Raw genomic sequence first — 22,966 nt, 5'->3', positions numbered from 1 at the left:
CTTCTTATGCGTCGTCAGCACCTCCACCACCATGACTTCTTGTGCAACATCTCCACCACCAGCCGCTGCATCTGGCCTTGCATCAGTACCTGCTCATGGTAACCACTGTGCCTATCCAATTGTTGAGGCAAAATAGAGAAATTGTTGAAAAGTATGGCAGTACAGCAATATACTGTCTCCTCTGCCTTACTATGATTGACGACGATACACTGGGAGCCAGTGTTCTCTCCAATAAACGTAGTTTTTTTTCGTTTTTTTTTTACTCCTGTTGACACTATTGTTTTGTTATCTTAAAAAAAGAAAATAAAAGTTCTTTTTAGAACTATTCAAATATCCTAAAAGATAAAAGCTTGTTCCAATATTAACCATATTTTATTCAGGTATCAGAAGTACAAAACGGTAATTAATATACAGATAAATGGTAAGTCTAAGGTAGGTTAAACACGTGCCCTATGGTGGCTGCATAGTAATATTTGATTATTGTAGTGATATCGGATGGTATTACAATGGAGTACAGTGTTGTAGAGTGGAGTTGCATAGAGTGAAGTGGACTGTTGTCAAGTGGAGTATCGCGCAGTGGCATAGAGTGGATACAGTGGAGTAGAGCGTTGTTGAGTGTTGTCGACTAGAGTGGAGGAGAGTGTCGTACAGTGAAGTGTCGTAACGTGGAGTGTCGCAGAGTGTAGTAGAGTGCAGTGGCGTGGAATAAAGGGAAGGGGCGTGTTGTACAGTGGGGTGCAGTGGCATAGAGTGCAGCAGAATAGAGTGGAGTAGAGTGTTGTAGAGTGTAGTAGTGTGGAGTGGCATGTCACGATGTAGAGTAGAGTGGAGTGTCAGAGAGGCGTATCATAGAGTATCTTAGAGTGAAGTGTCGCAAAGTAGAGTGGAGGCAAGTGTTATAGAGTGGAGTGTCGTAGAGTGTAGTAAACTGAGTGGCGTAGAGTGGAGTTGCATGCCATACAGTGGAGTAGAGTGGAGAGGCACAGAGTGAAGTAGAGTGTTGTACAGTGGAGTGGAATGGAGTAGAGTGGAGTGCCATATAGTAGCATCTCGTAAAGTGTCTGAGTGGAGTGTTGTTGAACGGAGTGTTGTTGAGTGATGTAGAGTGTTGTACAATATAGTGTCATTGACTGGAGTGTCGTAGAGTGTAGTATAGTGTAGTAGTATAGAGTAGAGTGTTGTACAGTGGAGTGGCGTAGAATATGAAAGAGTGGAGTGGCACAGAGTGGCGTACAGTGGAGTAGAGTCTTAGAGGCGAGTGGTGTGTCAGAGTTGAGTGGCATGTCATACGAGGATTGTAGTGGAGTGGCTTGTCGTAGAGCGGAGTAGTGTGTCATACACTAAAGTGTAATGGTGTGTTGATGTACAGAGCGGTACAGTGCAGAGGCATAGAGTGTTGTAGAGTGCAGTGGCATGTTGTAGAGTGCAGTGGCATGTTGTAGAGTGTAGTGTCATGTCATAGAGTGTATTGGCGTGTCATGGAGTGGCACGTCAGAGAGTGCCTTAGAGTGGAGGGGCGTACAGTGGAGTGGCAAAGAGTGGATTTGCATGTCATAGAGTAGAGTGGCCTGTTGTCGATTGGAGTGGTGTGGAGTGTCGTAGAGTGTGATGGTATGTCGTAGAGTGTAGAGGCGTGTAGGGTGGAGTGGTGTACAGTAGAATGGGGTGTCGTAGGGTGGTGTGTTGTACAGTGTCTTAGAGTGGAGAGGCATGTCAGAGTGGAGTGGCGTACAGTGGAGTGGCGTGTAGTACAGTAGAGTGTAGTGGGAAGTCCTAGAGTCACATGTCAGAGTGGAGTAGCAGGTCGTAGAGTGTAGTGGTGTGTCGTGAAGTGTAGTGGAATGGAATGTTGTACAGTGAGTGGAGTGTCAGAGTAGAATAGCATGTCAGAGTGGCATGTCAGACTGGAGTGGCGTGGCGAGGAGTGGAATGGAGTGTCGTAGAGTGGAGGGGCATAGAATGAAGTACAGTGTTGCTCTGTAAGCTTTTTAAAAAATAGATTAATTAATAAAAGTACTTTATCCGAACGCGACAGACTTTCCAAAACTGCCTCATTTTTCCTATACATTGCACAAACAGTACTAAGCTATATTTTACATAAAAACACAAAACAAAGATGTCGATGAATGTCTTTTCGGATATATTCATTTTTTTTTTACATTTCAAAAAGTACAACGGTACCTCCTAGGTAATTCACCAAAGTACAGCGTTACTCCGTAAGCTTTTTAAAAAATAGATTAACTAATAAAAGTACTTTATCCTAACTCGAAAAACTTTCCAAAATTGCCTAATTTTTCCTATGCATTACACAAATAGTACTAAGCTATATTTTACATTAAAACCCAGAACAAAGAGAAAGTGCGATCTAAACAAAATGGCTGCCTTTTCATTTTGCAACGGCTTTGATTAACCAATAGTATTGTATTTTGTCATCGCCATGTGCCATGGTATACCAGGACCCAAGATATCACTATGTTTGTGGCCCTTATAACTTAAAAGCTACTGAACCAACTTATATCAAATAACAACAAGCATTTGCAATGCAATAGGTCTCGCATTTATGCGGGTTTGAGATAATGGGATTGTAAAGGATAATATCTTTTATTCATGTTTTGGTTTTTAAAACATAATTAAAAGGCATTGTCATTTACAAAGCCAATAACTTAAACTAGCATAAATGAGAGGCCTATTGCATTGCAAACGCTCACTTCCTTAAACTTAACACTGAAAAAACGGAGGTGATCGAGTTTGGCCAAAAACCCTCCATTTGGAGCGATCTTTGGTGGCCCTCTGAAGCTGGCACCTGCCCGAATCCGGCCAACAAGGTCAGAAACCTTGGTTTCATAATGGACAAGGACCTTTCCTGTACAGCCCAAATAAACCAGGTCACTTCGGCCTGCTTCTTTACACTGAAGGTCCGTCGAAAAATCCTGCCCTACATCCCTTTCCCCCTGAGGAAAACAGTAGTGGCAGCTCTGATCATGTCCAGGGTAGATTACTGTAACGCCCTGTACATAGGGGCCGGCGAAAAACAACTTAACCGACTCCAGTCAATCCAAAATGCTGCGGCCAGAGTACTGCTTAACCTCCCTAAACGACATCCCACTTCTAAAGCAATCAGTGAACTCCATTGGCTTCCGGTCAGGAGAAGAATTCAATTCAAGGTCATGTGCCTGGCCCACAAATCTCTCTATGGGCAGACCTCTAAACAGCTCTCTAATCTCCTTTCCCCGTACATACCTGAGCGTTCACTCAGATCCAGTTCCCAAAATCTACTGTGCATTCCTAGGACTAAGAGAGTTCGTTGGGGCGGCAGATCCTTCTCCCATCAAGTCCCAAAGCTCTGGAACAGTTTACCATCCTTGCTTTGTTCCCAAAAGAGCATAGCTAAGTTCAGAAAGGCACTGAAGACCTGGCTCTTTGTGCTGCCCTAATTCCAACTTCTCTCTCTCCGTCCCACAGCGCCAAGACGCCTCGGCATAAGAGCGCTCTAAAAATATTTCAGTCAGTCAAATGCTTGTTGTGGAATGCTCTCTGTTTCTCTACATTTAAAGGAAAATTGACAATCTTCTAGAGAAGTTTTAACAACTTACATATTCTGCTAGGGTCACTGGATGCTGTGTCCATTCTTCTAGCAATTCAAAGCGCCATGTGAACACGAATGAGGGGGAGGGGAACAGGAATGAGAGGGGAGAGGAACAGGAATGAGGGGGGAGAGGAACATGAATGAGGGGGAGAGGAACAGGAATGAGGGGGGAGAGGAACAGGAATGAGGGGAGAGAGGAACAGGAATGAGGGGAGAGAGGAACAGGAATGAGGGGGGAGAGGAACAGGAATGAGGGGGGAGCGGAACAGGAATTAGGGGGGGGAGGAACAGGAATGAGGGGGGAGAGGGAAAGGAATGAGGAGGGAGAGGAACAGGAATGAGGGGGGAGAGGAACAGGAATGAGGGGGGAGAGGAACAGGAATGAGGGGGAGAGGAACAGGAATGAGGGGGAAAGGAACAGGAATGAGGGGGGAGAAGAACAGGAATGAGGGGGGAGGAACAGTAATGAGGGGGAGAGGAACAGGAATGAGGGGGAAAGGAACAGGAATGAGGGGGGAGAGGAATAGGAATGAGGGGAGGCGAACAGGCATTATATCTTCCGATTAAAATATTCCCACTCCTATAAAGGTCGGTACTAATGTTAAAGCCTATTTAGTGATCGAAATGAAAGTGTTAGCGAGAGAGCTTGAGGCAGGGGCTCACTCGTGCAAGTCATCTCATTTCAAGCCAATGTTTGCAGAGCAGTCAATGAAGCACTGAAGGGTCAGCAGTCTGTGCCCACGAGGCCTCTGTAGGGTACAGCTCAGAGCTAGAAACAGCACACAGCACTTGCTGCCAGGCCTCAGGGAGCTGCGCAGAGGGAGACAAACCAGTCGGTACATGATGCGGTTAGTGCACAGGCAGCAGTGCCTCATAAACGCCCCATGAGGTCGTCTGCTCGGAAGCTTGTGCCGCAGACACTCTTTGAAAAGAGTGTGATGAAACTGCGGCAGTGTAGACTCCCCCGCGGCTCCACACCTCCGCCATGTAAACCCTGCGGCAATTTCCAAAGTGTGAGCATGCAGTCGACACGGGAAGCATGAGCAGGGCCAGTGCCAAGGCAAACACAGCGAGCAGCGATGGGGCACAGAAGGTGCCGCTGGCTCTCGCCACACCTGGGTGTCAATGCCAACACTCACAATTGGCCAATTAAGTGCCTGCTTTGTGTACAGGCCACAGACTCGCGTCATGGGCGTCCAGCTGACAAGGGCCGTGTCTTGGGTGCCCCATAAATGACCCACCTCTTTCTAAAGGCTGGCCTAGTAAGTGCTTTAACTGTCCAGTGTCCACCTCATCTTAGAAAACAAGCATTTCCAATGCAATAGGTCCAATTGCATTGCAAATGGTTAAGTTTAAAAATGAGAGAGGCACCACTTCAAAGACACCACGCTCAGGTTCTTTCTTTTTTTTTGTTTTACTTTAACACTGCGTGCGGTGTCGAAGCGGGCGCTGCGCTCAGTCTTAAAGTTAAAAAATATAAAAGAAACCGAGGACGGTGTCCTTGAAGCGGCGCCGCGCTCAGTTTTAAAGTAAAAGAAAACAAAATACAAACAGAGCGCGGTGCCCCTGAAGTGGATGCCGCGCTCAACATAACATAAATGTAAAATATAAATAAATAAAGTGAGCGCCGCCATTGTCCCCATCAGTGTCCATTTTCTAAATAGTGCGTGCTTCCCGACTAATGAAGGAGACCGTGTAATACCGCAAGTAAACGATCCAGTTCGGATGGGTGTTCCCAAAAGGAGACAGGGCGGTTACAAGGTAGGACCAAGAAACCTCATTACCAATCGGAAGCCAGCGTTTACCATGGACGATGACGACAGCCAATGAAAAGGATGGGCGGGGCTTCCGAACCACTTCTAAAACATACCCTACTACAATATGCCTCGCAGAGCGAGTAGCGCTTGCGCGCTGCAACGCTAGGCGAGAGCTAAAAAGGACCATTTCCACACCATAATCTATACTCTTGCCAAATTTCCTGAAAATCCGTTCAGCCACTTTGTTGCTACATAAAAAGTGTATGGAAAATGCATTGGTGGAAAAATGTGTTTTGACCCCCCATTTTTTATTTGTACCCCCTTAATTAATCACCACAAAGCTTTGCATCGTAGGCCACTCTAGAGAAAGGAATAGGTCTGCACATTTTTTGGGAGATTCATCGAACTGTGACAAATTTATTAGCAAGCAAAAACCTGAGGAATTTCCACGTCTGGGAATCCGAACTATAACAAACACACACAACATAACATACCCATTATTAGGAGGACCAGATATTGACCGTAATGAAGTGTGTAAATACTATTCACGAGGAACGAGCCGGGACAAGTAGGAGGCGTACAAGAACGGAATATATACGGAGAGGGCCCACTATAGCCAGAGTGAACACGCTACGCCCACCATACTCCCCATGCAACTCAATTGGGAGGGCCTATTCAACCAGTCCTACTCGTCAAAAGTAGTTTCACAACTACGCCACTGACTTTGAGAACGTTAGCAAACGGATTCAGAATTTCTGTAAGACCGGGTTGCCCCAGTATCTGATAATGAATACAACAACAAGACACTAAGGGTGTTTAATCTTAAATACAGACCAATATAAAGATTGGATACGCACTATAGGAGTAACCCATAAATGTGCATAACTTTTGTTGGGTTCCTGTGATTCGCACAAATCAGAACCACTGGGATCTTTTCGGTACATTATAAATTTTACAAACATATTTCTCTCAGTGTGAGAAACTCTGGGACGGCTAATACACTATTTTCTGAACATCTGCGGTACTCGTATGCGTTCACCTAATTTTTTTGATAAAAGCCTTGAGGAAGTCACTTGTCGTGACGAAACATGTGTCGGCTGTCGAGTGTGCGGGTCAAGATAATGAGGACACCACAACCAATCTAATGATTATGATTGTCTTGTAACCATGAAAGAATTTGCCCTCAATTGATCCTACTTTGTGTGTATATATAAAAAACAGTCAAACAGTAGATTTCTGAATTTTTGTATATGTTTGTTTGGAAACAAATACATAGTGTCTTTTGAACAAACCTATCTTTGAGACCAGTGTTATTTGGAATTCTGTAAATTATTTCTTATCTGTCTGGATTAATGACAAATATCAAACAAGACTAATTGAGTGCCGGGATACTAGTTTAATGGAATTGGATCAGAACGCCACCCAGAACAGAAGACAACTCACCAATGACAGAGCCAGTCGGGCTCGAAGGGCTCGACCCATGTCCCTCGTGGTTGGTAACAGAGTGGTTCTCAAAGACAGGTACCCTAATTGGAAGTATCGCACCGGGTATGAACCGGAGGTATGGGAAATCGTCAACATCCAAGGCACCATGGTATCGGTAGCGAGAGGCACGCGAGCAGTCACACGGAATGCGTCGTGGTTCAAACGAGTCCCGAGAGAGTGGGAAACCGCCGAACAACCATCTGAAAATATGGAGTGCGAAGATGACGGACCTGCGGTTGCCGAGACACCACAATGCCAACGCGGAGAAGCGGTAACCCCACCGAGAACCGAGCTTGAACCTGCGGCCAGCCAAGAGGTCATCCCGGGAAGCCCCAGAGACCCTGCGGAACGCCTTGAGGTGTCGGAAGCCAGCTGTAATCCCCAGAATCAGTCTCCAACCAAATCCTACTGCCAGCCAAAGACTAAAAGACTATGCCAGGTGCCTGTGCAATGCTCAAGGACCACCCTAGGCGAGACTATGTATCCGTGAGTTTGGAGGGATGTACTGACTGAGCCACCCGGCCCGTCCACACACGCATGCACACACCCCGAGGGCGGGCTCGCACGAGGGTATAAATAAACGGGCGCGAGAACGCTCGTGGTCTTCAGCCCAGAGAAGTAGACAGTCTCTGTGTGTACCTTTATTGTGTAGTTAGGCCCCAATCTGTGGCATAGGTATTCCCGGCCCCTTGTGACTCCAGTCACCACAAGTACTACGTCGCCCAAACCAACATGGCCGTCAAACGTAAACGTGGCGGCCATTTTGAAATGGGAGAACACATTCAACACACGTTAACATTTAGAATTACCGTTCTGTTCCTCTGCCTACATTTCACACCTCTGGCAGTGCAATCTACCTCATGTACCAGCTGTAACCCCACCAGCCCCTTACCTCCGATAATGGTCCTGATGAGGGAGGCGTGTCCGGGGCAGTCCACCAGGGTGCATTGCAGGCTGTTGTAGCCGGAAGTGCGCAGGCGCTCGGGAGCCGGTAGGGTGAAGCAGGAGAAGCCCAGGTCTAGAGTGATACCGCGTTCCCGGCTCTGCGGATTCTTGTCGAAGGCGGCCGTAGAGGCTGTGCTGCTCAGGGCCTTGGCCAGCGATGTCTTCCCACTGTCTATGTGCCCGAGCACGCCGATATTGAAGTTCAGCGTCTTCCCCGTTTCGGCCATGCTGGAGGCTTTCTTCTATTTCTATGACAGCGCTGAAGCCTGCACTTTGCTCAGCAGCGCCGAGCAGTGGAGTGAAGCGTCCCATCAAAAGGAGTCCGTGTAGGAACTGGAGCTCAGCGCACTTGTGTTCCGCACTTAGGTAGTTCTTCTTTCTTCAGGTATTTTTAGTTTCTTTTTTACCCTGACCTGTAACCTCAGTGAAGCACTTTCTGCATTTCAAAATTACTACTTTTTCAGCCCTTCCTAAAAAATACTTGGGGGATTTATAACTTTCCTCAAATACTCCAGGACTGGAGTTAGAATAGTAAACATGCCTCCTGGAATATTTGGGGGAAAGTTGATCTTTCCCAAAGTATTCTAGGACTGGCGTTAGAATATTAAATTTGACCTTTCAGTGTCCACCACCCACTGCTGACTTGAGGGCGCAGTCACAACTCCAGTCTCCTAACTCCTGGCTGTAATTTCTTATTGTGAATGATGACCTGTGTGAATGTGTAACTTTGTGAAGGGATGCTCTACCCACCATATGTTCATTCAAAAAAGCAGGACATTCTGGCACTGGTCCCTTCTGGCACTGGTTACATAAAAGTGGATTTATGTATCAAGTTGTGTATACAACAGAAAGGTAATTATGCACTATCTTCCCATCACCTTTATTACTAGAGCAGCAAGTTTAAAAGTATCTTAGAACTACAAGTACCAATAGTAGACACATTAACAACTCCAGGGCATGTGATCAGAGACCAACATTACCCAACAATGTATTCAACAGCTTCTTTTGCTGCCACCATTTCATCCTCTTTTCCTTGCTGTAGAGCAAATTAGCCACTGAAGTGTTATGCCTGGGTTTGCTTCATTTCTCATCTCCATATCATAATCACTTATCTTGCAATGTAACTCATCAACTCATCAAATGGATAGGCAACATACAAATGAAAAACTATATACCTACTTCAACTATGGTTAACATAAGATAAGCGGGTGGGATAGTCATTGCTTCTGTGACCTTAATAGAATAAAAACGACAAGGATGAATGTTGTGTATGTAAGTTTCAAAGAGTGAAAGGAGAACTGGTGAAAGTAATGTATTCGCTCAAACTTTAGACCGTTTAAATGCTTATTTCATCCTAAAGTTTCACTTGTAATCATCAGCTTTACATTTTTCCAAAGGAAACAAAAAACGACAAAAGCCTGGATGAATATGTTGCATTTTTGAGGAAGTTGTAATTGATGTGCAAATTTGATGCATTAAATGATTAACTGACCAGAACACAAATAGTAATTCATACATATTTGTGTAGGAATAGTTATGGATGAAGGACGAGCCCTTCCATAAGTATACCACAGCTGTATTTAAAAGGGCAGAAGTTTCTGAGTGCAGTACATAGGAAGGAAAACTGAATGTGAATGACTCCATAACAGACCACAGATTGAAGAAGGCTGGCTGAAAGCCCCTATAAATATAATGTACACATAGTTTTAGTAAAAACCAAAAGGTGTTTGGATGAATCTAGAACTAATAAATTTTATTACAGTTTTTAAAGCAAACAATACAAGCTCCAGGGTTAAGTATGTGAATGAGGAAGATCAAAAGTGTTATGAGTGACAGTGATTCTGTGTTGACTATAAAAGGTGTAAGTGAATGTAACTAGCCACATTTTTTAGGACAGTTGTAGGAGTAGTAATCGATATTGTTGCAGACTCTGACTTTCAGTTTGTCATCATTAAGAGGAAATGTGGCAAGATACGTTTGTGAGCAGGATGGGAGATAGGTTGTTACCCTCAGATGTGAGCCCAGAAGGATATAGAGGGGAATCCATGCACCTGGATTGCAATGTCTTAACAGTTAAATAAAAAGCAATGTTGTCATTGGTAAACTGTATGTTGCTAGGAAGGGATGTAGTGTATTAGAATAGGGCGACTAAAAGAAATTAAACCCAGTTAGGCCCAAATAAAAAGGAACACGTTCTATTGTTTGAGGATTAACAGTTAGACAACAAGCTACTTGAAGTGTTCCCAAAGTGTTTAGTGGAAAAGTTGGCAGGTTGGTTGAATTGAAGCTGGCTCAACATGCAAAGTGGTTAGAGTCAGACTGTTGTGGACCTTACAGAAGAAAAGAAGAACATAGTAGTAGATAAGGTTTTTTTTACCAAGTATATTTGAAATGTTGACATTTATTGAGGATACATACTGCTTTAGTATGGTTGATTTAATAGCAGTTTGTCATCTGATACCACGTTGTTGAACTGTTAAAGCCTCATAGTGCTGTTATTGTGTTGCATGTTTGTCTGTCCCATTACTGATGTTGCATGCTGGAATTCTGATGGTGTATGTATTTGAAGGGTCAGTGTTTTTACACGCAGGTGACTGATGGAGGCAAGCAGAAGTGAGTATACCCCGTGTGCATCCAGAAAAAAATGTGTTGAACTTACGCTTCACCTTGTCTGCCTCTTCAGAACATTTGCCATAATTTCTGTGTGACTCGCAGGACCCACATGCTTGGAAACTGCACAGTCAGCATCTCATCTGAGCGATTTGAGGGAGAGTAAGGCTTCTTGAGGTGTCCGTGGGTTGTTGGTCAATGTCTTCACTCTCCCTGGGGTGGTGAAACCCCTTATGCAACATGCACCGAAATAGTGGTGTCTTGTGTTGTCAGTGAACATTTTCGCTCATTGGTAACGCCCTTGAACCAGCAGTGCAAGAAGCAGGATGAGAAGATCCCAGCAGCAGGAACAGAGGGGGCTTCGTCTGTGAGGCTTCCCCTGTGACTACTGAGAAATGTAGCCTGCTTTAGGATATGGTGAGAACGGGATAGTGAACAAGCCTCAGAACTATAATGAGGAGAGGGTAACTGTCTGTTTATGCATACAACAGTTATTAGATATTTTTTTAATTGCACTTCTCCCAACAAGCATATTCACTTGGCATAGATTCGACTGCAAATAACCTTGTGTTGTATGACTACATTAGTACTGACTATATGAGCGGTTCGTATTTGCGCTGAATTTTAATGATGGTTTGTCACACAAATGTTGCCAAGTATTAAAGTGTAGTAAAATACTATTTATTAAAGACTGATGCATTTTCCAGTTGTCATCATGAATACTTATGTGTTTGCAATCAAGAGTGTTTGTATTCCAGAAGTCCAACTCGGGGAATGTTTTCAGGCAGTTCCTGACTTTTTCGTATTCCTCCCAGACTGGTCCAGCTACAGTCTTTCTTGTCGTGTCAACAGGAAGGTGGAATTGAGGTGGGTATCTCGTGTTAGGAGAGACCAGACCCAAAACAAAAGACAAGAGTCTTACCACTTAACTACCACTCACCCCTGTGGAGGCCTTAGTGTTCTAGAGAAGAGCAAGACAGGAAAGCATATGGGACTTCCGTACACTTCAGAAGGACCCTCTGTCTCCTATGCTACACCCTTGCATTTGGTCCTTTACAAAGGACCTCAGGAATGCTGGGGAACAGCCCTGCAAATCACTTCCATTTCTTGTTCAGGAAATCAAAATGTGTAAGATGCCAAAGTCTCATGCATCAGACTTGCCCTACATACTTTCTAAAACAGGTGCATAAACTTCACACATGCATATCATTCATTTCCGACAGGGCTGGAGTGAAATATCTGGTTGCAGGGGACTGACAGTCCAGTTTAAATATTGATTTGCAGACTGAATTGAAAGACATGCACCGGGCATACGCCCCTGACAAATGAGAACAGAACCGCGACACGACGAGCGTTCCAAAACGGGACAACACCTTATCCTGTCAGACCTGATCACGCCCTGAGGAAGCCCCAGGCCAGATGGCCATGTAAAGGGGGTGAAACACGTGTGTTGGCTTTCACCGCTCTCCATCAATCTGACAAGAGTCATAATACATTAATATTTCCACAAGCAACTTTGTATTGGAATTTTTTCCGCACTGAATGAAAACTCCTAACTTGTCCTGACCAACCTAGACACTGTTTGTCGCCAATGGGGCAGGGGCCTCCCACTGTCAATGACAAGTACTATACCCAGATTTCACTCTATTGATTACGGTCAAGTAAGGGATTGGGACAGATGACCCCCTTTTATCTTGAAGATAGTTTACATGTTTGGATGAGTTCAGTAAGTGACTCTTCCTGTCATGACACAGGTATAAAGAAGGACTGTCTGGCCACAAGAGTCTTTTGCTACCACCACTCTGTCTTCTACAACCCAGTGAACTGATGATAGTCACACTCAGAAAAGGATGGTGCGCATAGTGTGTCACAGAAAAACCCACAGTGCACATGCTTAGTTGTTTTTATTTTTGCCTCGGAACACATACAATCCCAGAAACGAGGACTCCATGAGTGCATGCTCTCCAGAGCCAGTTAGGGGACCTTTTCCATCCCAGCATATTACCCACTATTTTTGTATATAGCGCATGATGCTGTGCTTCTGGTAGAAAATAGGTTTGTTTTTACCCAATGATCCTCAATTTTCCAACATTGCATTTAAACTCTTGGGTCACAGAAGATGTCAGCAGCAAGTGCTTTGTATATCTGATAACTTGTTTCGGGTCTGATCATAAATGGCTCATTACTTTCCAATTCCTGTGTACTTGGATCTGAATTTCAAGATTATCCCTCACGTTTTCCCCACGTAATTTTGACAACCCTACCAAATGTATTGGGGTAAGCGGGGGAGAGGGGTGGGAGCCTGGTAAAAACTAGTACATTGGGATTTCATCCCTCATTTTATAGGGTTGGGGGCTTATAATAGGTGCTATTTCTTGCACTCTGTAAAATCCTATCGCCAAGGTATCAAATGTAGCTGTGTGCAGGACATACAAGTTCAGAATATGGAACACTCCTTATCAGGACCTTAGCCTCCAAGTAGGGTGAAGCCAGGAGTGTGTGGCATGTGATACCATTTAAGTCAATAGAGGTGACATGTTTTGAAAGGCGAGGAGGTCATTAAAGTGTATGGAAATCATTTGTCATTTTGGGAGGGTGAAAATAATTCCAAGGTGGATGACACCCTGCAAATGAGAAGCATGCATTTTATCTCGCTGATCCCTCATGCTGAATTTCTTTTTTTCGTTAAGCAATTCAGAAAGAGCCAGCAAGATTTAGATTTTTCCCTCTGCTAGGAATGATTGAGAATCAGGAGTCCCAAAGCCCATTTTTTCAACATGTGAACTCTTTTTAGATTTTGGTTTTCCTGAGATCAAAAGAAGTGCTTTGTGCCTGGTTATTTTTTTCTATTTAGGGGGTTTTGTAGAGCGCTTGGTGACGCACAGCGGCGTGTCCCCGCGCTAATGAGCTAATGTCTACCAGACTGATAAATGCAGAAAATTACTGTGAAAATAGAGCAGTCTTCAGCTTGGCTCTGAAGAGTGTTTCTGAGGGTTCTAGTCGCAGTGCCATTGGTAGCTTGTTCCATCTGGATGCTGCAAGGAGCCTAAAAGATCTTCCACCCATCCGGGCTCTGGACACCTTGGGAATTGACAGGAGTCCTGAACCGGAAGATCTCAGAGAGCGAGATGGCTCATAGGGTGTCAGCAATCCTTTCAAAGGGAGCGGAGCTCTCCCGTTGATGATCCGGTGGCACGTGCACAGGGCTTTGAATTCCACCCTGCTGCGTATCGGGAGCCAGTGCAGAGACCGGAGAGCTGCTGCGGAGCCCGCTCTTCTAGGTAGTCTAAGCACTAGTCTAGCAGCGGCATTCTGGAGAACCTGGAGACGACTCAGGTTCTTTTCCAAGGTTCCCAAGTAGAGAAGATTGCCGTAATCCATCTTTGACGTGACTAGTGCATGCACCAGAGTTTGGCGGGCTCTGATAGGTAAGAATTTTAATACCTTCCTGAGACTTTTAAGGGTCCCAAAACATGATCCAACCACCTGATTGATCTGAGGACCGAAGGCAAGGTCAGAATCAAACCAAATGCCCAGGTTCTTTGCTTTCTGGCAAGGGGCAGGTAGTGGGCCCAAGCACGGTGGCCACCACGCCGACGTCCACGCTGATTGGCCTCCCCCCACTACCAGTACCTCGGTCTTGCCTCCGTTGAGTTTGAGGCAATTGGCGGACATCCAGGCCGCGAGATCTTGCATGCAAGCTCTGAAGATGTCCGCCGAGGGACCGGGGGTACGTGATAGGGAGATGACCAACTGCGTGTCGTCGGCATATGATACCATTTGGAGGCCGTAGCTCTCTACCAAGGTAGCAATCGGGGCGACATAAAGATTAAAAAGAGTAGGGCTCAGGGACGAGCCCTGCGGCACCCCCTGATCCAGAGAGATGCGCTCAGAGTAATGGTCACCCTGCCTCACTTGGAAACCCCGGCCTGTAAGAAATGAATAAATCCACTTCAATGCTGCCCCTCTCACCCCGCCTTTGCTCAGACACTGTAGCAAGATGGAATGTGCCACAGTGTCGAACGCGGCGCTGAGGTCCAGGAGGATTAAGGCCATGGTTTGTCCCTCATCAGCACCTTGCCTGAGGGTTTCGGTAGCCCTTAGAAGGGCAGACTCCGTAGAGTGACGCGGCCGAAACCCGAATTGCGTAGGGTGAAGGAGGTTACTTTCTTCCACAAATTTCATTAGCTGCTTATTTGCCACTTTCTCCGCGATCTTAGAAAAATAAGGCAGCAAGGAGATGGGACGAAGATTCTCTAGCTTCTCGGCGCTAATGTTGGGCTTCTTACGTAAGGGGAGCACCACAGCCTGTTTCCAGTCCTCTGGTATGGAACTGGATGAAAAGGAGATGTCTAGCAGATGTCTGATATAGGGTTCTAATGTTTCCAGACTGTCTCCCAGCCTCTTTGGAGAGGCGGGATCCCGAGGAGAGCCAGATTTAACAGATCTGCAAATCCCAACTAAATCCACCGGTGGAGGGGTGGTAAAATTAAGTAGCAGATTGTGATCGGCTTCATCACTCAATAAGTCTGCTGACATTTCCGCTGCAGGAGGTATAAGGGGAAAAGCGGAGTAAATCTTGGAGACTTTATCTCCGAAGTAGTTCGCGATGCGATTGCATGCTGCTACTGAGTGGTCATACTCTAAGGTAGAGGTTTTAGGGGTAGCCAGGGTTTTATATATGCTGAACAGTTCCCTAGACGAGTTCTCTGCCTCGTGGATTCTGTCAGCATAGTATGTGGCCTTCTCTATCCGTATCTTGTTGTGATAGGCACGTCTCTTAACGAGATAGGCCTCTTTCATCCGGTCGTCGTATGCCACTCTCCACTGCCTTTCTGCACGTTTACAGTCCCTTTTGGCACAGCGCAGCACCTCGCCAAACCAGGGGGCCGTTCTTTGTCTCTGTGCCCCTTTGGTTGGACGTCCCAGCGGGGCTGTACAGTCCAAAGCAGCAGTAATACGGTCGTTAAGCAACCTATTCGCTGTATTCACATCATTGCCTCCTGGAGGACCTTCCGCCGTGAGGGCCGTATTAAAGTTTTGTAGGGAAAATCTTGCCCACCTACGCCGAGGATAATTGAGAGGGGTGGGGGCGCTGGCTTTATATTTGGGCAGGAAGATGGCAAATGGGACCAAAAAATGGTCTGTCCAAGGCAGGGGCACTGGAGGAGCAACTGAAACATCCTCCCAGTTTGCAAATATAGGATCAAGCAGATGCCCGCGATTATGTGTAGGAAGCAGCCCCTTTAGTTCCAGCTGTAGGGTGTGAAGTTCATCCCGGAACTCCACCGCTCCTTTATCTGCTGGGTCATCAAGATGTGTGTTTAGGTCTCCTAACAATAGAAACTTATCCCTCCTGATCGCTGATTCAGTCACACACTCTAAAAGATTCCCTTTGAATCTGGACATAGGTCCTGGAGGGCGATAGACTAGCAGACCCTTGATCGTCGTGCTCCCATCGATGTTTATGCTAAAGATACCTGCCTCGCAACCTGCTAGGTTGACTCGTTCGAGTTTGCAGGCCCATTGCTGTTTAAAGGCAATCGCAATTCCTCCTCCTCTGCCTAAGGGTCTGTCCAGGCGCACCATTTGATAGTCGTCTGGTAGAGCCTGGACCACATCAGGATCAGAGTTGGCCTCTAGCCAGGTTTCCGTGATAAACAACAGATCGAGATGTTTATCAATAAGAAGGTCATATACATCATGTCTATGGCAGCTAAGCGATCTGGCATTGATCAGGCCGCAGGACAACAGAGAGGCGCTAGCCCTGGGGTTAGCGAGCATAGTGCTAAAACAAAATTGGCAGTGTTTACATCCTTCGGTCTCCCCCACCCTTATGCTATGGAGGCCCGGGGTACATGTGAACGAGGAGAAACTTACTAAATCGCTCTTGCTCCAGGTGATTCTGCCATCGGGGACAGGGGGTGTGGCCCTAGGCCGTGTCCGGTCGCGGACGGGCGCAGACGGGCTTGGCTTTGGCACGGCTTCGGCGCGCATCCGGCGCGCCCGCTGCGCCAGCCCGCTGCGCCGTCTGGCCGTGTGACACATTATATAGGGTGTGAGGAGGGTGGGAGTCCGGCGCGACTAGAGCGCAGCCCCCAGCCACACCTAAAATGGCGCCTGCCGCCACCAGCACCTGATCAAACAACACGGCTGGGCGAGGCAGGGAAAGAGAATATAGGCGTGAGAAGAAGTGTCAGTGTGCCTCAGTAAATTCCCAGTTAAAATTCATTAATTAGAAGCCCCCCAGTAAAATTGATAAAAACGTGAAGTGAAGGACTTTCTAATTATGAAAGTGTTTGAAGTCCTGCACCATTACCAAACTTTCATTGTCTGCTTGAGAGTAAGCCTTTTCAGGATTCATCAAGAGGTAGCTGGAATATGCAACAACTAAATCTGACACTTTAGACTAAGACTCAGATTGAGCTAGCAGGGCACCATGTTCTGAAGGGCTACATCCACTATTCTATCTATTTGATTATTGGGAACGAAATAAGCAAAGTCACCACCTACTGTTATCCTGATCTGATGGCTTTGAATGTTGCTTGACATCCTGGCAGTCATTGGTGCAATGATGGAAGTGAAGTCTGACATGTATATAACTGACTATCCTTACTAAGACCCTGAGATCTAAAATGTTACAAGGAGTCTGTGCAGGCAAGAGTCTCTTAGAAGTTTTCGCGACAGAGATGAGGATTCCATGTCCGCATTTTCAAAACAGGCTTGGTATGGTTCTTCTTTCGAGTGTGCTTTCCAGGCTGCTCTTCAGATACATCGTTGATGTAGAGTGATGCTCCTCACAGCAGGGTAGTCTCAAGCCTGGAGTACCCACACTTTTGGCAAAAAAAGATGTGAGATTTCTGTAGCTGAATATCAACAGGCTCACTGAGCAGTAATTAAGGAAGGGATAAAGGCTGGCCTAACTGAAAGAGGTCCCTTTCACCTTAACAGCAGTGACTGCAGTCCCACCCTTCACCTCCACCATCTACCAAATGACTGTGCTACAGGAAGACTATGTAGCAGCTCCTCTATGCAAAAATTCCAATGGAGAGTTGCCTTTATTTTCAGCAATGAAGTGTGCTGGTCTCTTTCTCCATATTCAGAAATGGCAGCAAAAGACATCCACTGACTAAGAAAGAACCTCATCTCCATCTTCTGCAGAGGAACAGACCAGGGGCTTCCAAAATGGAACCCACAGGCCTTCATTACTATGTCTCATTCAAATACACAATGCATGAACCACAGAGGCCACATACACAAAGATGCTCAAAATACACTGTTAATGCTAGCATCTGGCTTAGCACGTAGATGCAGAACTTTACACAAGTGTGCTAGCGGTCCTCCACTCCAGTGTCCCAGACAAAAAGGTCTTCTCACAACAATGGATTGACAAAATATGTTACGCTGCCATCACTGTTCCACATACCAATCCCATGATAACCCAGTAGTCCACAGTCAGTAAATGAGGGTGGCTTGTTCTGCCCCTCCAGATCACAGGACGGGTCCAGGACATCACTCATGTCATGGGCATTTGCATACATTAAATTAGTGTAAGGGAAGGGCCAAAAAAAAAAACGCCATCATATACTCGCAATCATGCACAGAGAGAACAAGAAGACAATGATTTTAGTTTTCCTAGGCTGCTTAAGAGTTTAGGAAAAAGTTTGTCAAGACCATCTACTTCTGAGGCAATGATCTCACAACCAGTTGTCTAGGAACCTGTAGATCTATTTTCACAGTTGCTCAGAAGCTAGCCAGTCCAAACTACCACTTGAACTACAAAAACATGTAATTTGGCTCATCGGCAGCACCAACAAGTGCAAGTACACTCCTGCTGGCAGCACAGCACAAAACATTGACCTGATGCGCCCTCTGTAATCCACATGCTGTACTGCCACCTGGGAGAGGTTGTTAGATAAACACCATTGTGCTTGTGTAGGTACCGACCACATTACACAAACAATTGACAGCCCTGATGGCAGCATACTTTAGCAGCCTTCAAGGAACAGACTGCGTAGAAGAATAGTGCATCTCCTCAAAGTGACTAGAGGGCATACAGTCAACTGTTAGTACCCTACTCTTCAGGTTGCAGCAACACGCCACATCATTGCAGCTGGCACAGATCAGCAATGGGCTACTATGGCCAGGGTGAGACCGCGAATTCCCCTGTGAATGTCCTTGTACCAGGACCTTTCCCACCATGCCACCACCGCCCCAGAAAAATGGTGAAAGGCCTTAGAATTATTAATACACCTGTTGGCCGGTGCCACCAACCCACTTCCGCTCTTCTACATGCTACCAGAGCCCTATACAGGTATGCCCAGATTGTATGTTTGAATAGCCCGATTAAACAATTATTTTAAAGTGACCAAGGAGATTGTCATTGAGGTCAAACAATCACTTCTTTTGCATTATGATTGGGAGTTGAATTTCAAACTCTTCCATATTCTCTCCAACACCAGCAGTGGGCAAGACTACAACAAGGAGGTAGCTGCCCTTGTGGCCCATTTTGAGCCCTTGCTTAATCTGGATTTTGAATTCTTTAAAATGAGAAAAAGGTCATCAGAAGGAAGAGAAGTCGACTGGTGCATTCTACGCAATGTTTACAGAGCTTGAAGCCTAAAACAAAATGCAAATCCAAACAATTAAGTGAGGAAAAAGAATATATACAGGTGTCGTCTGCATTCTTACACCAAATCACACTGTGGGAGACAGGCATGATGATAGATGCCATCAATACGCTAGCAAAGTAGCACAAACTCTTGAATGCCTGGTACAGATGGAATCTGCATTCACCAAGATTAAGTTCAAAGAGAAACCAGAGGAATGATCTCTACCAGAGTAAAAACAGCTATTGCGATTAGAGGGCAGCACACATGAGGACCCGAAAAGCCAAGCAGATGTCCCTGAAATGGAAGGATAAAGGCTACTGAGGGGTGTTACTGGTGACAGCTAAATTGCAGCGTACAAATCCAAGGACTGACCATCTCGGCTTTGATTGAGACAGGTGTGTTGACGAATGTCATGAGCCAAGACCAGTTCAACATGTTGAATTCATGTCCCAAATTGATTCCTACGACCGCTAAAATCTAGATTTGTGACAGACTAAGACCCCCTTCCCTGGCAGGCACATTCAACACAGAGATCAGCCACAGCAAGGTCACTAGACCTGCAAAATTCATTGTGGCCAAGACAAGAAGAGGCGTGCTTCTCGGCTGCACCACTCCACAGGAGCTAATATGCTTTGTTGGCAGTGTCTACTCCCAAGAAGATAACCAACTACTGCAGTAATTTCAACAACTTTGTCAGGGCCTTGGCACTCATTTCAAGGCACCCATTGTCAAACTACAAATTAAGCAAACCAATAAACCAACGGCACTCGTACATCAGAAGATTCTGTTTCTCGTGTGTCCTCTAGTGGACTGCTTACAGAAATTATAGGAGCAATAAACAAGCATTTACAATGCAATGGTTTTGCCTTTGTTAAAGTTAGAGCTATTGGCATTGCTCTTGACACTCTGAAGCTCCACTCTGAAGCTCCACTCTGCACTCTGAAGCTCCACTCTGCACTCTGAAGCTCCACTCTGCACTCTGAAGCTCCACTCTGCACTCTGAAGCTCCACTCTGCACTCTGAAGCTGCACTCTGAAGCTCCACTCTGCACTCTGAAGCTGCACTCTGAAGCTCCACTCTGAAGCTCCACTCTGAAGCTGCACTCTGAAGCTGCACTCTGAAGCTCCACTCTGAAGCTCCACTCTGAAGCTCCACTCTGAAGCTCCACTCTGAAGCTCCACTCTGAAGCTCCACTCTGAAGCTCCACTCTGAAGCTCCACTCTGCACTCTGAAGCTCCACTCTGCACTCTGAAGCTCCACTCTGCACTCTGAAGCTCCACTCTGCACTCTGAAGCTCCACTCTGCACTCTGAAGCTCCACTCTGCACTCTGAAGCTCCACTCTGCACTCTGAAGCTCCACTCTGCACTCTGAAGCTCCACTCTGAATCTGCACTCTGAAGCTCCACTCTGCACTCTGAAGCTCCACTCTGCACTCTGAAGCTCCACTCTGCACTCTGAAGCTCCACTCTGAATCTGCACTCTGCACTCTGAAGCTCCACTCTGAATCTGCACTCTGAAGCTCCACTCTGCACTCTGAAGCTCCACTCTGCACTCTGAAGCTCCACTCTGAAGCTCCACTCTGAAGCTCCACTCTGAAGCTCCACTCTGAAGCTCCACTCTGAAGCTCCACTCTGATGCTCCACTCTGATGCTCCACTCTGAAGCTCCACTCTGAAGCTCCACTCTGAAGCTCCACTCTGAAGCTCCACTCTGAAGCTCCACTCTGAAGCTCCACTCTGAAGCTCCACTCTGCACTCTGAAGCTCCACTCTGAAGCTCCACTCTGAAGCTCCACTCTGCACTCTGAAGCTCCACTCTGAAGCTCCACTCTGCACTCTGAAGCTCCACTCTGAAGCTCCACTCTGCACTCTGAAGCTCCACTCTGCACTCTGAAGCTCCACTCTGAAGCTCCACTCTGCACTCTGAAGCTCCACTCTGAATCTGCACTCTGAAGCTCCACTCTGCACTCTGAAGCTCCACTCTGCACTCTGAATCTGCACTCTGAAGCTCCACTCTGCACTCTGAAGCTCCACTCTGAATCTGCACTCTGAAGCTCCACTCTGCACTCTGAAGCTCCACTCTGAATCTGCACTCTGAAGCTCCACTCTGCACTCTGAAGCTCCACTCTGAATCTGCACTCTGATGCTCCACTCTGAATCTGCACTCTGAAGCTCCACTCTGCACTCTGAATCTGCACTCTGAAGCTCCACTCTGAAGCTCCACTCTGCACTCTGAATCTGCACTCTGAAGCTCCACTCTGCACTCTGAATCTGCACTCTGCAGCTCCACTCTGAATCTGCAGCTCCACTCTGCACTCTGAAGCTGCACTCTGAATCTCCACTCTGAATCTGCACTCTGAAGCTCCACTCTGAATCTGCACTCTGAAGCTCCACTCTGAATCTGCACTCTGAAGCTCCACTCTGAATCTGCACTCTGAAGCTCCACTCTGAAGCTCCACTCTGAAGCTCCACTCTGAAGCTCCACTCTGAAGCTCCACTCTGAAGCTCCACTCTGAAGCTCCACTCTGAAGCTCCACTCTGAAGCTCCACTCTGAAGCTCCACTCTGCACTCTGAAGCTCCACTCTGAAGCTCCACTCTGCACTCTGAAGCTCCACTCTGAAGCTCCACTCTGCACTCTGAAGCTCCACTCTGCACTCTGAAGCTCCACTCTGAAGCTCCACTCTGCACTCTGAAGCTCCACTCTGAATCTGCACTCTGAAGCTCCACTCTGCACTCTGAAGCTCCACTCTGAAGCTCCACTCTGCACTCTGAAGCTCCACTCTGAAGCTCCACTCTGAAGCTCCACTCTGAAGCTCCACTCTGAAGCTCCACTCTGAATCTGCACTCTGAAGCTCCACTCTGAATCTGCACTCTGAAGCTCCACTCTGAATCTGCACTCTGAAGCTCCACTCTGCACTCTGAAGCTCCACTCTGAAGCTCCACTCTGAAGCTCCACTCTGAAGCTCCACTCTGAAGCTCCACTCTGAAGCTCCACTCTGAAGCTCCACTCTGAAGCTCCACTCTGCACTCTGAATCTGCACTCTGAAGCTCCACTCTGCACTCTGAAGCTCCACTCTGCACTCTGAAGCTCCACTCTGAATCTGCACTCTGAAGCTCCACTCTGCACTCTGAAGCTCCACTCTGCACTCTGAAGCTCCACTCTGAATCTGCACTCTGAAGCTCCACTCTGCACTCTGAAGCTCCACTCTGCACTCTGATGCTCCACTCTGAAGCTCCACTCTGAAGCTCCACTCTGAAGCTCCACTCTGAAGCTCCACTCTGAAGCTCCACTCTGATGCTCCACTCTGATGCTCCACTCTGAAGCTCCACTCTGAAGCTCCACTCTGAAGCTCCACTCTGAAGCTCCACTCTGAAGCTCCACTCTGAAGCTCCACTCTGCACTCTGAAGCTCCACTCTGCACTCTGAAGCTCCACTCTGCACTCTGAAGCTCCACTCTGAAGCTCCACTCTGCACTCTGAAGCTCCACTCTGCACTCTGAAGCTCCACTCTGAAGCTCCACTCTGCACTCTGAAGCTCCACTCTGAATCTGCACTCTGAAGCTCCACTCTGCACTCTGAAGCTCCACTCTGAATCTGCACTCTGAAGCTCCACTCTGCACTCTGAAGCTCCACTCTGAATCTGCACTCTGATGCTCCACTCTGAATCTGCACTCTGAAGCTCCACTCTGCACTCTGAATCTGCACTCTGCAGCTCCACTCTGAATCTGCAGCTCCACTCTGCACTCTGAATCTCCACTCTGAAGCTCCACTCTGAATCTCCACTCTGAAGCTCCACTCTGAAGCTCCACTCTGAAGCTCCACTCTGAAGCTCCACTCTGAAGCTCCACTCTGAAGCTCCACTCTGCACTCTGAAGCTCCACTCTGAAGCTCCACTCTGCACTCTGAAGCTCCACTCTGAATCTGCACTCTGAAGCTCCACTCTGCACTCTGAAGCTCCACTCTGAAGCTGCAC

At 46.7% G+C, this 22,966-nt stretch overlaps 2 protein-coding genes across 3 annotated transcripts in view; one reads left to right on the top strand and one right to left on the bottom strand.

Moving 5' to 3' along the window:
• Window positions 1-8,073, bottom strand: part of EEFSEC (eukaryotic elongation factor, selenocysteine-tRNA specific) — a 583,429-nt gene extending 575,356 nt beyond the window's left edge. Inside the window, exon 1 of one of the 2 annotated variants that reach the window (XM_078661741.1) lies at window positions 7,721-8,073. In XM_078661741.1, the coding sequence (XP_078517867.1) occupies window positions 7,721-8,000 (280 nt within the window). In that variant the 5' untranslated portion in view covers window positions 8,001-8,073. The remainder of the gene's footprint in view (window positions 1-7,720) is intronic. The other variant, XM_078661742.1, reaches the window with a different exon arrangement.
• The window catches only part of RPUSD3 (RNA pseudouridine synthase D3), a 74,867-nt gene continuing 59,921 nt past the window's right edge, over window positions 8,021-22,966 (top strand). The window contains exon 1 of the mRNA XM_078661743.1: window positions 8,021-8,158. The gene's annotated coding sequence lies outside the window, so the exon portion shown is untranslated. The remainder of the gene's footprint in view (window positions 8,159-22,966) is intronic.

Source organism: Lissotriton helveticus, chromosome 9, assembly GCF_964261635.1.
Source record: "Lissotriton helveticus chromosome 9, aLisHel1.1, whole genome shotgun sequence".
Taxonomy (NCBI): Eukaryota; Metazoa; Chordata; class Amphibia; order Caudata; family Salamandridae; genus Lissotriton; species Lissotriton helveticus.
This window is presented reverse-complemented; position numbering and strand designations above follow the sequence as displayed.